The sequence below is a fragment of the Bombyx mori genome, chromosome 12 (genome assembly GCF_030269925.1).
Source record: "Bombyx mori chromosome 12, ASM3026992v2".
In the NCBI taxonomy this organism is placed as follows: Eukaryota; Metazoa; Arthropoda; class Insecta; order Lepidoptera; family Bombycidae; genus Bombyx; species Bombyx mori.
Window position 1 is genome coordinate 698,572 of NC_085118.1, and position 16,165 is coordinate 714,736.

Genomic DNA, 16,165 nt, shown 5'->3' on the forward strand with positions numbered 1-16,165 from the left:
TTTGAATGACAGTTACCCTTCTGCCCGTCTCACCACTCGAGGTCGTCCAATCAAGGAACGAATCAGGGGGAATCAATCTTTGGGTTTGCTCTGGGGCTCATTTAATTTATCTTACGATTAGTGAATACGGCTATCGCACATTTGTCAAGCTCACAAGTTTTTTTTTAAAGGGATTTTATGACCTGGTAACTAAGACCTTTAGGTCAAGTCCTATTTTAGCTCACAAGAGACGCGAATTAATTAGTGCTTGCTTCTTGGGCGTAGTGAATTAAATATTTCTACTGGATTGCCGAAAAAACCTAATGCTTTTCGAGTCAAGTTTTATTTTTTCATGGAGACGGTTAAATTAAACACAGACATGTTTTTTTTCGTTAGCTTGTCCCCGCTCCCAGTACCTTCACTATACTAATGTGGCTTATTTTTTGCTTTTTAGTTTGAGTTTTTGATGCAATTGGATTATTTGTTTTATTTAATAAATAAAATCTTCATTTTTAGCAAAACGGATATGTCTTGTATGAAGCGTTTTATTATTTTAAGGTAAGGTCAAGGTCAAAGACCCTCTGGTCTATATTCTACGATTTTCTGGTGTACTGGCCTAATATTTCCTATAGGCGCATGATTTTAACTTGGTGGGGTCTATACCTCTAGATACATGTAATGTGGACTCCAAATTTTTCAGATATTTGGGTGCTATTTCATGTCATGAAAATATATATTATTATATGTTTAATCAAAGAAAATTAACAGAAGCAATAATAGTGCTTTAACTGGTAGAATAGCCCTCGTATCGTGAACCGACTCATGCGCTGTCTTCAACGCCTTAAACTAGATCCTGATGGATCTGATCCACTCTGGTTGGATGCTCGACCCGTTCTAACAATAGCAGCAGTTGCAACAATAGCACTGGTCATCGCACTCTGCAAAGATCTCGACGTTGCACGTCGCGATTCCAGTTCGGTAGTATTCCAACTTCCTAGGCGTTTTAGGCTCTTAGGAGGTTCTCTTGTAGTTTTCAGCAAACTCCTTGGCCGAACTCAAACTCATGGACCACGAAACTCGATCACCAGTAATCTTTGGTTTGGTATGCAGCGGCTTGGCTCTGCCGCTGGCATTGCTGACGTCCATGAGCGACGGTAACCACTTACCATCAGGTGGGCCGTATGCTCGTCTGCCTATACGGCAATAAAAAAAAAGATGTGTGGTGTCGTGGGATACCGGATAGGAACGAAGTTCCTTATTATAAAAATTAAAGAATTTTTTATTATGATTTTTTTATTGATAAAAAAAAAAAAAATTTACAAAGTTATCAACTTTATTTTATTCACAACGATTTATAAAAAAATATATAATAAAAATATGTTATTTTTTGTACGTTATTACAAAGTTAAGTCGTACACTATGTGCATTACTAATTTGTACTTTATTACAAAGTTAAGTCGTACACTGTGTGGATTACTAATAAAAATCTTACGTTACGGACGTTTTTTCCCGGTTAGGGTACCCTTCTGCATCGTCCCATAAGGAACTTCGTTCCAAAAATCTATTAATCCCAAAAAAAACCTTACCACCTATAAAAATGCAAAAATGTTATCATCTACCGGTGCTATTTCACAAATGCATTTCACGACGATCGCCCACTGTGGTTGGTACCAAGCTTAATTGTGTGTAAGTAAAATAAACGTTCGTGCCTTCAAGATACTTATATTTAACTTCAAAAATTCATAATATGGTAATAAATCATTAAAATCTACGTGTGTCGGATTTAAAAATGAATGTGTAACGGTATAGATTCTATGTTATTTTTGTAATATAACATTAAACGCTATAACCCGCTAATGACGCCGAGGTAAATGATTACGAACAACTCAATTTGTTGGTGACAGCGACCCGGAGCCTAATCACTCGCAGGGCTGCCAGCGCCGGATAGTAACGTTGCTGTTTTTTTTATTTCGTTTTTAATAATTTATTTTCTAAAGTATAGTAGTGGAATACAAAGGCAATAAAAAAAAAAAAAAAAGAATGCAGTGTGATTATCGATGTCTTAAGCGTTACACAGTTTTCAAAACAAGACAATCTAAAATGAATATAATTAGCATATTATGTAAATAATAATTAATGCATTTTATAAAATATGTTATATTTTAATAAAATACATACTCGTATTATTAGCCTCTAGCTGTAGTGCGTTAAAATGGAATAAATTTTACCCAATAAATGCTTTTATGTAAAAGAAAAACAATAAAAATATTTTTTTATTTGTTTTTAATATTGAAATAGATCAAGTAAAACTCTTTAAAATTAATATATCATAATTTATTTGATTACCAGTACTCATAAACATCAACAACATAAATTCCACCACCTTAATACATCACTTCTAAGCCTCAGTTTTATAGTACAACAATTGCTCCACCCTTCAAGCCGAAACTCAATACTGCCTCACAGTAGAAATACGCAAGATGGTGGTACCTATGTCAATTATCCTTCATGATCAGTGAAGTATGAGTTATTTACATATAAATAGCCTATGTTATTGTGACGTTGAGTGGCAACCACGTACCGGAAGACGTAGCGTGGGTAGGCCTCCCACAAGATGGACCGACGATCTATTGAGGTCCGCGGGGATTCACTGGATGCAGGTAGCGTAGGACCGATATTTGTGGCGGGGCTTGGGGGAGGCCGTCCAGCAGTGGACGTCTGTGGGCTTATAAAATAGAATAGGATAGAATAGAATTGTAACGTAGGATTTTATTAATTGAGAAATCCTGGACGTGACAACCCTGAGGACGCACTGACGTACAGCACTGCTTTCGGCTGGACCGCTCCGATAAATCACCATCGAAACGAATCCGTAATGAATTTTACATTATAATACATTATATCGGTTACGCTATGTTGTAAGATGAAACTGTTTATTTGTGGGATTCTGTCGTTTGGATGCTTGCTAGTGAGTAAGAAATTTCGGTTGTAAAGGATACGTGGGTCGATCTTGTGAAAGTATTGACATCATGTAGGGAAATACAAAATTTGTTGTCATCAACATTATTTAATAAAAATCGTGTAATAAAAGCCAAACCCGCAAAATTATAATTTGCGTAATCACTGGTGGTAGGACCTCTTGGGAGTCCGCACGGGTAGGTACCACCACCCCGCCTATTTCCGCCGTGAAGCAGTAATGCGTTTCGGTTCGAAGGGTGGGGTAGCCGTTGTAAATATACTGAGACCTTAGAACTTGTATCTCGAGGTGGGTGGCGCATATACGTTGTAGATGTCTATGGGCTCCAGTAACCACTTAATACCAGGCGGGCTGTGAGCTCGTCCATCCATCTAAGCAAAAAAAAAAAACAATCTTTGCCAAATCATATCGTCTACAAGATATATGCCCCCGTCAGATGGAGCGTTGTCTTTTACAAAAGTGGAATAGAACAATTGTGACCGCAATTTTAGAGGATGCCTAAATATTGTTACAAGGTCATCGAACCCATGCTTCAATCATATCAGCAATACGGAGGTGGAATGAGTTCCGGAAACAAAACGGACGGACGAGTGTTATGACGGTGACAACGGCTGCCATGATGAAAGAATAAACGGTGCCATTTTAAATACTTCCTTAAAGCGTTTTCCATGGGAAATACAGCAGACCCAATTTCCTAACGACCCCGATTTTCCAGCGACACCGGGGTCTCTGAATATTCGAGCGTCGACCACTGAATTCTTAAGGAATACCGCTCGAAACATCCTGAATCATCCAGCTGGAGCCTGAGGTTCTTTGATTCATCATCTTAGGCTTTACAGCCGAGGGTGGGCCTTAGCCTGGTCCAGAATGTCTCTTCAGACTGCTCTGTTCAGGGCTTTCTTCTTCCAGTTCCTGGCACCGATAACTTTGAGGTCGTGCTCTACGCCATCCAACCATCGGAGTTTGGGTCTGCCACGACTTCTGCGGCCCTCTGGTTTGCCATAGGGCAGTTGCCTTTTCTGCGGCCCTTTGGTTTGCCATAGAGCAGTTGTCTTATGTATGTATGTATGTATGTACGTATATTAAACCGTGTGAGGCTCTTTGACTAACCGCACCCTAATCATTTACAAGCCGTAAACAATTCGATAACAGTCACGGTTAATTAAAATGCTTCAAAATGTCATTCGTTTTAATATTTGCGATTGTATTGTGGTTTTTGTTAAGGATTATTATAATTATTATATCTTGATCGGGCACCTGTTGACACGCTGGCAGGCGGTGCTGGGGAGGCAGTGAGCACCTTGTAATTGATGAGCACGGCCTGATGGACCCCCGCCGGCAGTGGAGGGTCACGGTCCAAATGCGGGACAAGATGTGAGAGGTAGCGTTTTCGTCAGCCCGCTTTCTTGTCGGTTTTTGCTTGGAGAATTTTACAATCAGAAATCGATTCCCTTTGACTAGAAATTTTGAAGAATATCAGAAAATATAGAGAAAGAAGAGATATGTAAACGTTTATACTTTTTGATGATTTGGACGATAGTTAACGGAATATTTACCGGGATACTAGAAAAGTCAACAATTTAAAAAGCTGTTATTTTAGTTTCGTTTATGTAAATTTTTATACTACACCATAGTATCGATAAAATTTGTTGTACGCTTAAGAAATATTTAATTTAAATAAACTACTTTTATGGTTTAATCTCGCGCTTTTTATTGTCATTTAAGGAAAATTATTTAAATAAAAAAATTAAATATAAGTCGCTTACCCTCAAAGTTTGTACCACATATCAACTCCCACATACCACGAACCAGTGTCTTAGCTTGCCAAAATAAAACATTAATACAAAAACATATTAATACAACATCTTACACCTGCCTTCACAGCCGAAAAAACCTTTATGACTGCGGCTCATAATGATCATAATATGTTTTCTAACATTTAAATGTAATAAAGTCGTGGAGTTTTCGATAAAGACAATTAGAAGGGAATTCATGAATGTAAGCATGATAGGAAAGTGAGATTGAAGAAGACTTTTTTACTAGCAAAGATGGTCTGATTAGCTCAACAACCACGTTGCCAACCTTGAGAAATGACATTAAAATTTCAACCCTTCAAATACTTGATTGCTTGGTAGCAGAATTGGGTAAATGAGATTCAGTTGAATATGAACGGTAAGAGAAAGACCGAATACAGTAGATAGAAAGTGGATACTATGAAGCAGCAAGTAGGGGAGGCAGTGGCTTGGCTGTGCCGCTTGCTTGGGCTAGTTAGCAAATTCTCCTGAGGTTGGGCCCAAAAAAGTTGGTTCCCGCCGAGTCATCTGCCCATCCGTGTCTAGCCGGAATAGCCCTTATGTAGTATACTTCTAGCGTATAGGTAGGGGAAAAAGGTCCACTTAGTTTTCAATGGTCATTGAAACTCTTAGACATCATATCGAGGATGCCTACATCCGGCTACAGATGTGCGTGCGGATGAAGTGTATTTATATTTTCATTTGTATGTTTATCGTTTGTCGCACCCTTCAAACTCTTCGCGACTGAAATAAATAGGATAGTGGTGATAGCGAATAAAATTATACATTTATCGCCTATCGAGTCTATGATTTCTCAAATCAAGTTACCATTTTAAAACGCTAACAGACGAAAAAAAAACACTGGCATATGTAACCAAGATCGAATCTGTGACAGTTTTATGGATTGGATAGCATTATGAAATGCGGTTATGCTTTGCATTGCGTGTGCCAACAGTACATTTCAAGTCATCCTAAAACGGTCGTTAAATTAAATATTGACGTACATTGTTACCGAAATTGTTATTGTAAACAAACGTATCGCCGCGGGAATCGAACTCAGCATGCCTGTTTCACGACTGCATCACTTCTGTTAATAGCGGGCTAATAAAATTAACGCGTAGTCTATCAAAATTTGCTAGCCAATAAGCTAGATATAACTTTGCGTAATTTATTGTAGTTATTTTTCTTAATATATGCAGATAAGCTCACGGCTTATCTAGTTTTAAGTGATTCAGGTAATTATTAGTATTACATATTAATATTTATTACTTCAACATAACTTGGTACAACTTATAGTATATATACAATAGCATAGAAGGATATAGGTGTTTATAATAATAAAATGCAAATCATAGATGTGTAAATAAAATATAGGCTTGTAAACTGAATATTCGCGTTTATTCTAACTTTATTACAATTTAATTGCAACTTGCCATGCACGGGGATAAAAGGCTGGAACGGAAGAGAGGGTTGCCATGAGCAAATATTACAATTAGCAACTTAGTTAGGACTTAGGGTTACCATTAAAATTTTACAATAAAATTCTAATGTTCATGATTTGATTGAACAATAAAACATAAAACGGATGAAGTAAAAGTTACATCAAAAGATACTTCTTTAGATACACAAAAAGACCCTCCCTATGATTCAGTGCAATGAGTGGAGATATAATCCAAGGAGACAGGCGGCCGATCGTGAAATTCATGCTAATTGCCTGTGCAGCATGATAAGATGATATGCTTCGCCGATGCCATATCATCTTCTATATCGTTCCCTCACTACTGAGGGTCGCGACCACATGTGACGTTCCACTGTGTTCGATCATGGGTAGCACGGACCGTATGGTACAAACTACCACCTAGTGCTTCTCTTGCTGGATCTGACCATCTGGCTGATGTTCTGCCCACGGCGCGCCACGGCGCTGCCATATAGCTTGGGAGAAAAAATACAAAAAACTTTATTTACAAAAGCGAGTTAAAATAATACAATGATTGGAGTCTCCTTTTAAGTGCAAGAAAGAAGGCAAGAAGAAGAAGAAGAAGCTAGTAGAACGACGTCATTCATCTTAAAAAACGACAAGGATTGATTGATGACTCATTTTATGAGAATTTTTGTGTAGGATTTAGATTTTAAGCTGAATAGGGCTCATGTTACAAATTTTGCGGTTTTTACTGAATGAATACATAATAAGTTAAACCAAATCAATAATTGTAGAATCTAAAATTTTATGCCAAAAAAACGGGGTTAAAGAACATTAATGTTCCTAGTGTATTCGTTTATCTATACTAATATTATAAAGAGGAAAGATTTGTTTGTTTGTTTGTTTCGAATAGGCTCCGAAACTACTGGACCGATTTGAAAATTCTTTTTCCATTAGAAGCCGACATTGTCCCTGATGAACATAGGCTACTTTTTTTATTTTTATTTTTTTGTTTGTTTCATGTGTGTTTTAATGTTTCCGAAGCGAAGCGAGGGCGGGTCGCTAGTCTGTAATATTCTATTGCACTATTCTCAATAATTTCTTATACAAATAGCTATTTAGCGTGCATATGGGGGGACTATTAACCCGCCCATTTCTGCCGTTCAGGAGAATAAGGCCGTCGCATTACATGACCATTTTGAATACGATCTTGTGTCACGAAGTTGTGTGGCGAAGTTTTCGTTGTGGTGTCTATAGGCACCGGTTGTGGACTTAATAAGTTCAAGACTAACAAGCATACCATTTAATGAGTAACAATGCAACTCGAATACAAGGGGTGACCGGGAACAGTATTAAACAACACAAAAGACTTGCATCTCTCACAGCGGGTAGTCTAACGAAGAGCATTAAATGTAAAAAATGACACAGAAAATTCCGTTCTATTTCCGTGTGCTTACAGTCGTTTATAGCGTGAATGTTAAGTTTTTTAGAACGAATTTTTACACAGAAACTTAATAGGCAGTTTGAGATTTTATTTTACCACGTTTAAAGTTCTTATTTGCCTGAATATTTAAAGTTTACTTTGAATACATCGCTCGAAAGTAACATGTTTGTTAGTGTTTTGATGGTAATCGGGTCAACACTGGTCCGCAGTTAGTGAGGGTTAAATGCACAAATTGAGTGTACGTCGTGATGTAAATTAAAATTGGTTTTAATATTTGTTTTAATATTTTTTTGCTTTTTTGGGCGAGTTTTCTCAATTTTTCATATCCTAAAAGCATAAATCCCAAGGGCTTTGTTGTTCTAACTCTATCTCTCCCTCTCTCTCACGCGAGTGTCAAAAAAGGATGAAAGGTCTCTTAAGCTTGATGTTCGTAGTTGACCAGTATGCTTATTTATTAGAATAGAATATAATTATTTTTTTTATTGCCATGTAGGCAGACGAGCATACGGCCCACCTGATGGTGAGTGGTTACCGTCGCCCATGGACCTCCGCAATGCCAGGGGCAGAGCCAAGCCGCTGCCTACCGCAATTAGCATCTTAAGCAATGAGTAGGACCGTATAATGAGCACCCGAGCCTGAAGTTCTTCAAATCGGAACACACTGCTAGTAACTGTTTTTTTTTTTTAAATCTCTGGAACGAATACGCGTTATTTAGTAGTAGTTGGGCGTATTTATGGCGTAGATGGGTGAATGAGGATGGAGAAACGAACCCATCTGGGGTCGATTACCGAAGCCTATAGAAAGGAGACGCGAATGCCGCTACTTATCTTGAGACATGAGCTAGAAGCCTCAGCTGTATAGCATAACGATTCGCATGCTTCGAGTTAGAAATAGACAAGATTGTGGTACCGTGCGGGCTCAGAGAGAACAGTACGTTGGTATTATACATTGGTGAACCAAAGAATGACCGGAAGCATTCTTTGGCTAAGGTATAAGGCATATTCTTAGGCTTTGTATAAGGCTACTAAGGGTTGAAATCCTTAGTAGCCTTATACGAGACTTACGGGAAGAAAGCTCCTGCGTCAGCTTGGTGCTATTCATCATGATTAGCTCCTACGGAGCAGTTATTGTCATATTTACCTCGTGTCGCTCGCTGAGTTGCGACAGTGACCTGGTGATGTGTAAAACATGGTTGACCGTGAGCTCGTGTCTCATCTAGAGAAAAAAAAGTCTGTCTTAAGCTGAAAGGTGGTTCTCACGTCGAGGTGGCCCCTTTAACCACCAGTCTTAGGTCAGCTGTTTATCTACGCCAATAAATATAAGTGTTTTGATTTCGTTTCCCATGGCGTATGTTTTTATCACGACTATAACGTGTAAATTATAGGAAATAATAAAATTTTACGGCCCTTCTTACCTGATACAGATAACGTTTAATTACTTTTTGTCTTTGCTTTATTAGAGGGCTTCTGTAGAGAACTTTTGTACGGTTTTTATTCCTTGAGGCAGGTCGGCGAACTTGCCCAACTGCTGATGAAAGTTGAAGCTTTTTTTTGGTATTAAGTTGTTCAGAGCCAATAAACTAGACACATAAATTAGAACGATAATTCTCTTTCTATTTCAATCAGAACGAATGAGTATTTCGCACCTAGAACCAGTCACTCGTACCTTTCCGTGTCCGGTTACTATTGTAAGTTATCAATAAATTAGCAGCAATAAAGTTTAAAATGTTAAAAAAGGTAGTTGCGAAGACACTACCCCCGAAATGAATCAAGTGAGATTAAGTTATAGATAGTAGCGGTAGCTAACAAAGAACAGAAACTGTTTGACTAATACTGAATCTAGCTAAGGACGTTTTCAAGATAAGTTTGTACTACTGTTTATGTAAATATGTTTTTACTCTTAGTAACGTTTCCTTCTTTCTCTTAGGCGGCCGTAGGTTATCAACGATGACTTTTGGCCCGAAAATGGATCTCCGATAGTATGTCCAGTATAATAAAAAAAAAAGACGTTGCCCCTTCATTGTGACTCGTAGCTAATCGCCTACAACCGATTAATAGTCACATCGGCCTTGAGCTACGATGCCTATTGCCTAGGATGTATTAAGGATGCTCGAATAATAAATAAAGTTAGTTTAATATTACTTGAGAACTTCGCTCATAGTCACCTATAACAAAATTAAACAACGACCGTCTAAATTCTAAAACAATCAACGATCAAAATGAACCTTGTGCCTCGGACATAAGACAAAAAGCTGTATAATGCTATCAATTAATGTCAAATACGGTGACAACACTAAATGACATGATTTTACGAACATCTTCAACGTTACCATAATTTTATTTATCGCTTAACGACAATTTCCGTTTTTATGTCGTATCTTTTTGTGTAATAAAGTCAAATTTTTAATCTTTGTTGATAATCTTGTGGCTGTAAATTAAATGTAAATATATATTAGGGTTTTTGTAAATTGTCTATAAATATTTGTTTAAGAGATTTTAAGACAACTTCTCCTATAAATACATAAAATTATTTTATGTGAAAACTACTGAACGAGCCATCTGTCTGTTCAGTATACGTTTTTGTTATTTTTAAATTTAATTTGAGAGAAATGAACATGAGTATTATTGATCATCATTCTCCTGCTCTTCTCCCGGTCACCTGAGGTCGGCATAACATGTTTTCTCCTTCCATACTCCTCTATGTATATAAAAAATTTCTTCGCTCACTCCCCTCTTTCACATATCATCTTTCACGCAATCCATCCATTTTTTCTTAGGTTTACTTCTTCCTCTAAAGCCTTCCAAATTCACAGTTAAAACTCTCTTAACAGCCTCATTGTCATTTAGTCTCATCACATGTCCATACCATCTCAAGCGCGCACTTCTCAACTTCTCTGCCCCCATGCATCAGCTCGCTGAGTTTCTCGCCGGATCTTCTTGACGGGCCGCGTTTCGAACCCGGTAGTAGATTAATTCGTGAAGCAGCTGCTCTTGAGTTTTTAGGTCTCTAGGGCGCTCGAGCAGTTGTTAGCAAATCCCACCCCTCCTGGCTGAGCCTTTGCTCGCCCACCTGTCCGGTCCACCTCCGGGCCACCAGTAATCCTTCAATCCTAAAAAAAAACTTTTCTGTCACAGGTGCCACTTTCAGACTTTCTCTAACATATTCATTCTGTATTCTATGAGTATTATTGATTTATTAAAATAATAAATAAATATAAAATTAAATAACAAGACCGGCCGCGTGATTGCTTCGCACCACAAATAGGCAGGACTGTGGTGACCACTTACGAAGGGTGTATCCTGAGTCTCTCTGTCACGCTCCCGAGTAGACATCCACTGTCTTTCCTTTAACGACTCTGCGATATGAAGATAGAGAAGTACCCATAATATTTAACGACGTAATTGATACACTAGCCTATAATGGACACGTTCTTGTTTTATTGACGATAAAATATTTTATTTCGATATTTTTATAGTAATTTTAATTGAGGTCTGCCGCGTGTTTATTTTACTACCGGTTTGTTTTGTTGTGTTGTTTTTTTTTCTGTCGCAGGTAATGTCTCTTTTACGATTGTGAAATGAAGAATGTTTTGTGTGAACGTAAAAATGTTGTATAATAATGTGTTTCGTAATAAGTGTAGTCGATAAGTTCAATAATGAATTATGTGATGTGTGATGCTATATTTATTTATTTTTAATTTGTAAATCAAAAGTGGATTTGATCTCCAAGAATGTCTTGTTTGGAATCTTTACGTAACAATAAGCAACAGAAATTTATAAAAAAAACAAAAAAAAAGCATTGGTGCATTAAAAACACGTTAGAAGCAGTTAGCAAATGCTTAGCTTACAACCTGGGATTGGCAACGACTATGTCCTCAACGGCTTAGAAGGGTAGGAGTGGGGTAACCTTCCAAAATCTTCTATCTCTTTCTCGCGCAGACTAAATCCTATAGATATATGTATAATTTGTTTTTGTTTCCTATTAATGTATTTTTTCCTTTCATCGAGTTTCAAGTCACAATGCTGCTAAAGTTTTCAATAAAAACAAATATTTGACTCCGATCTTCCCAGTTCCAGGTACTGGTCATAAGCTCTGTTCTGACGGTAGGTATAGTAGTGGTATATTATACAGTAGTAGTATATAGGTAGGTATGCGATGGTAAAAGACGTCGTCGGAACTATCTCGAACAATTTCTGAGAGCACATACTTAACAATTTTTTTAATTTTTGTATTGCTTAGATGGGTGGACGAGCTCACAGCCCACCTGGTGGTAAGTGGTTCCTGGAGCCCATAGACATCTACGACGTAAATGCGCCACCCACCCTGAGATATAAGTTCTAAGGTCTCAAGTACAGTTACAACGGCATTAAATGTATTATTTACGCTTCTATTAAATGTGTTTATATATTATAGGATACAAGCCATAGTCAAAACGTTACTAATTTCTAAATTATACAACAGACAGGTGTACCAATCACACTCGATGACAAATTACAAATACCGTTTAATTAACAACGTCTCAATGCGACGCAGCTGGATTGGCACGCGCGCATGCTGCTTCCTCTGATCTTTGGCTCCTCTCAATTGACCGCATCTGCCGACTTCAGACGACAAAATCCTTCTAATGAATCAATAAGGCCCCTTTAGGTCTCTCCAACGGGGGGAGGCAGGGAGACGTTGTATATGTTAACGGAAATGTATGTAATCCGTCATTGTATACAATTCCTAGGAAATGTATGTAATTCCTAAAATCGCACGGAAATGTGTGAAATAAATTATATTATACTTACACATTACACATTTCCTAGGAAATCTATACATTTCCTAAATAGCAATCGGAAATGTAAAACATTTAAGATATTGGTGGGTACGCGGGGACAGCGGGACGAGTCTTGCACTACGGTCAGTTGCCAACTTGCAATCCACTGGAACCGACCAGGGATTTAAGAAGTGCCTTTGCAAGAAAAACTGTGCTACTTCAAGATGTCTGTGTTTTAAAAATAAAGTATTATGTACTTCCAAATGCCATTTGAGCTTACCCTGCAAAAATAAATAGCTATATGGACTGACAAAGTATTATCATATAAAGATTTACTTTTATACTTTGACATTTATAATTATTTAATTATCAGACTGATTACTTGCCAAATGAAAATTTGATTTTATAAGAATAAATATAAGTTGATTTTGTGATACGTTAAAAGTTAATAGATAGTTGATTTTAGAAGTTTTAATTATTAAGATAATCTGAATATATTATTATTATTTTACGGTATGACTGTTACCCGATTGTCTCAATAAGTGTTATATTAAAAAAATATTATTAACAACGTGTTTTATTACAGAAAGCATTTACTTTATACATTTCCTAATACGATATTGGAATTATATACAATTCCGAGGAAATTTATACATTTCCTAGGATATCTATGCATTAAATAGTTTTTCAAACAATATTTTATACATTTCCTAAATAGTATCGGAATTGTACACATTTCCTAGGATTTGTATACAATTCCTTGATTTCATACATTTCCGGTAACATATACATTGAACTGGTTGATATCCGCACCAAGCAGAAGCACGATTTATTAGGCATTATCTTCTGAACAATAAGGCCCAGAGTGTTCCATAAACAAAGCAAATGTAACTTGGTAAAGAATTCGTTACTGCGCTTGTGCCTCGAACTTTGTATTTGCGGCCGCTTATAGTCTAATTCCTTCTAGGTTTCATTGGAAACGGTATTTCGGAGACGCATATTTAAATTTGTAAGATGTGTTACTCAATCATAAATTGCTGTGGAAGATAAACTAGGTGTTTCCGCCTCAGCTGTTTACCACAACTGCATTCAATACGAGTATTGTTTGAAAACACTTTAAGCCGTTCTTGAGATCATTTTTCTTTCATCTTCACACATGATTTTGTATAATGTAACGATATTAATAAAATTGTTTATAGCATTTCTTGTAAAACCGTTTTTGGCTTATCTATGGACACGATTCTTGTGAATTAAAATTCGGAAGGTTTATCTGACTGATGAAAGGGATAAATAATTATTATTCATAAGGAGTCGTCCTCTATCGGATATTGGTAGTCAATAAAGCTATTGCCACTTTGGATACTCCAGTGCAGAGAGATGCAATGCAACGTCTATCAGAGGTCCTCTTGCCTTCGATTTTCCCTTACATGCTAATTTGCAGAAAGTTATACTTAGCGTCAGAGAAAAATGTTTTAAGCATAAGAGAAGAAATAAAAATAACAGGTTTTAAATTTCGAATCAGAAATATAGACCTGGAATTACTTTATAATTACGCTACATGAGTTATAACATTGATATTCTCTGAGAAGAAAATATGTTGAGTTTTTGTGAAACGTTAATATGTGGAAATTATTTGTGAGTTTTTCCACTCTTTTTTTAACAATTATTTTTAGAATATATTTTGTTAAAATGGGAATAAAATACGAAGCTTATTTACTAAGAATAAGAAACAATGAAATAGTATCCGTAGCCTAATTATATATTCTGTGAAATTAAAAACTCTGTTTGCAAATTCGTCTGTCAAATATCAACATCATGGTGAAGTAAATCTATAAAGTAAAATTTTGATTAAAGACAGATAAAATTCGATAATAGTCTCATAACAAACATGAATAATACAAATGCCAGAGCCAGAATTATCAATGAAATATTCCATGCACCGGAGGAGCCGTGTTACAATGATTTCTCGTGTTATTTTCTCGGCTCTCAGAACTATGCTGAACCCAAATACTCAGTCACATCGCAGCGTGTATCGTTCGAAACGAAGCCTGACGAACCTCCATCATTCCATATAGATAGTAAACCTCACATTTTATTCTCAGAGAACGTTCAAACTAATTTACATGAAGCCAAACATTACAACTGTAAATGTGAAAATTGCAGACGCGATAAATGTCCATCGAAATCGGGTAGATTACAAAAAAAAGATAACATTATGCAATTCAGTGATAAAAGTACGATGACATCGGTAGTAAAAGACGCCGACTGCTGCTGTAATTTTGGTAAAATGTGTAATCGTCCAGATGTGACGAATCCTACATCAAATACAGGTAGTAAAATAGATAATCTCAAATGTCTAGAACGCAGATGCCCAAGAACGATACTTAAGAATGACATGAGCTATAAATGTGCTGGTAGAATATGTAGAACTTTTATTGACGATCAAATAGCTGAACGAGATACAATAGATGATAAAGAACATAAAATCGATTCACAACAAGACTTACAAGAAAAGTTTCCATCAGAGGAAGTATTAGACCAAAGAAGAACCTTATATAATGAAGGTATTAGTGATCAAATTGCAAATCAATTTCCTATAGCCCCGCAAAGACTACCTTCGCCAATTTGTGTTAATCCTGAACAAAATAGGATGTCAGTCAAAAAATATAATCCAAAATGTCCTATTGTATCAAAAGGTATACCGTTCTCGCATAAATTTCAGTCGAAATATCACGAAACTTGTAAAAATACATCAAAGAGTCGCACAAATACGGATTTCGACTCGGAAGATATTAAATGCTTAGTAGCATCTCCAGATATTGTGAAAAATGGAATGTTAAAATCAGCCAGACCACTCCGACTACCCTCGATCAAGTTACCAAGAAGAGTTCTGACCTCTGAAAGGGACATAGAACTTTACATTGATAGTTTTCATCCGAAATCTCGTAAACGTAAATGAGATTAATAAAATTAACATTGCAAAAGTTAAAAGATTTTGAACACCGCTAGAGAATTATTACAATATTATCGTTGACTTGTTATCGTTTTATCTGGACAATAAATAAATAGTTTTACTGCAAGCTTGATACTGAACGTTTGAAGTTTTGCTATTCTAATGTCATATTTTAATTAATAACAACAGCTGAAAACGTTGTAAAATGTTGGACATTTTTTTTCGCTTAAAAATTACTCACAAGGTTCACCTTGGAACGGACTGAGGGAAATTATATCATTGGATCAATCTTAACAATGATGTCTTCCAGCTGTGGTCCAGAGTACATGCGGTTCACGAGGTCATCAGCTGCGGAGAAAGCTCTTTATTGGATAATCTACTTGCAATTGGCGCCCAGACCCTCGTGAGGCTACCAACATTTGGTTCTATCATGAGCCTTTAGTTATATTTGAAAAATAATCTTGAAACATTAAAAGTGAGGAATTAAAAAAAAAACACGGAATTGTTAAGGTTCAAAATATTCTGGATTAAAACATGCATACAATGGCCCCGTCACGTATAGACATAAAAGACTGTCCTTACTCGTTGAAAGACAAGCGTTCAGGAAACCGAAAAATTAAGTTCATTCTAGCCGTAGAATTTTTTTATGAACTGCATCACGCGTATGCGTTTCAAGGAATTATCTATATTCGACTCCCTAATTAAATCAATTGAGTTTCTTTGAGTAACTACCAAAACTATTTTTATGATTAGCATACACCTATCTCGCACACGTTCCGATGTCTTTTATTGGTGTAGATAGACTAACCTTACTGGACCAAGTGAGAAAAGAGATTTCTC

At 36.6% G+C, this 16,165-nt stretch overlaps 1 protein-coding gene and 1 long non-coding RNA gene across 2 annotated transcripts; one reads left to right on the top strand and one right to left on the bottom strand.

The window, feature by feature from the left end:
• Positions 1–6,055: 6,055 nt before the first annotated feature.
• On the bottom strand, positions 6,056–13,157 carry LOC110385337 (uncharacterized). Its single transcript, XR_002430630.3, has 4 exons — positions 12,115–13,157; positions 10,479–10,722; positions 8,754–8,828; positions 6,056–6,681 (listed from the first exon to the last, which is right to left on the bottom strand). It is a non-coding gene; the product is annotated as an uncharacterized LOC110385337 (long non-coding RNA).
• Positions 13,158–14,165: 1,008 nt separating this feature from the next.
• LOC101744083 (uncharacterized) lies at positions 14,166–15,465 on the top strand. Its single transcript, XM_004926910.3, has one exon. The coding sequence runs from the start codon at positions 14,261–14,263 to the stop codon at positions 15,329–15,331; it is 1,071 nt and encodes a 356-aa protein (XP_004926967.1). The 5' UTR covers positions 14,166–14,260; the 3' UTR covers positions 15,332–15,465.
• Positions 15,466–16,165: the final 700 nt, after the last annotated feature.

Coding starts and splice junctions, on each gene's coding strand:
- LOC101744083 (XM_004926910.3), top strand. CDS start 14,261: ATGAATAATACAAATGCCAGAGCCAGAATTATCAATGAAATATTCCAT.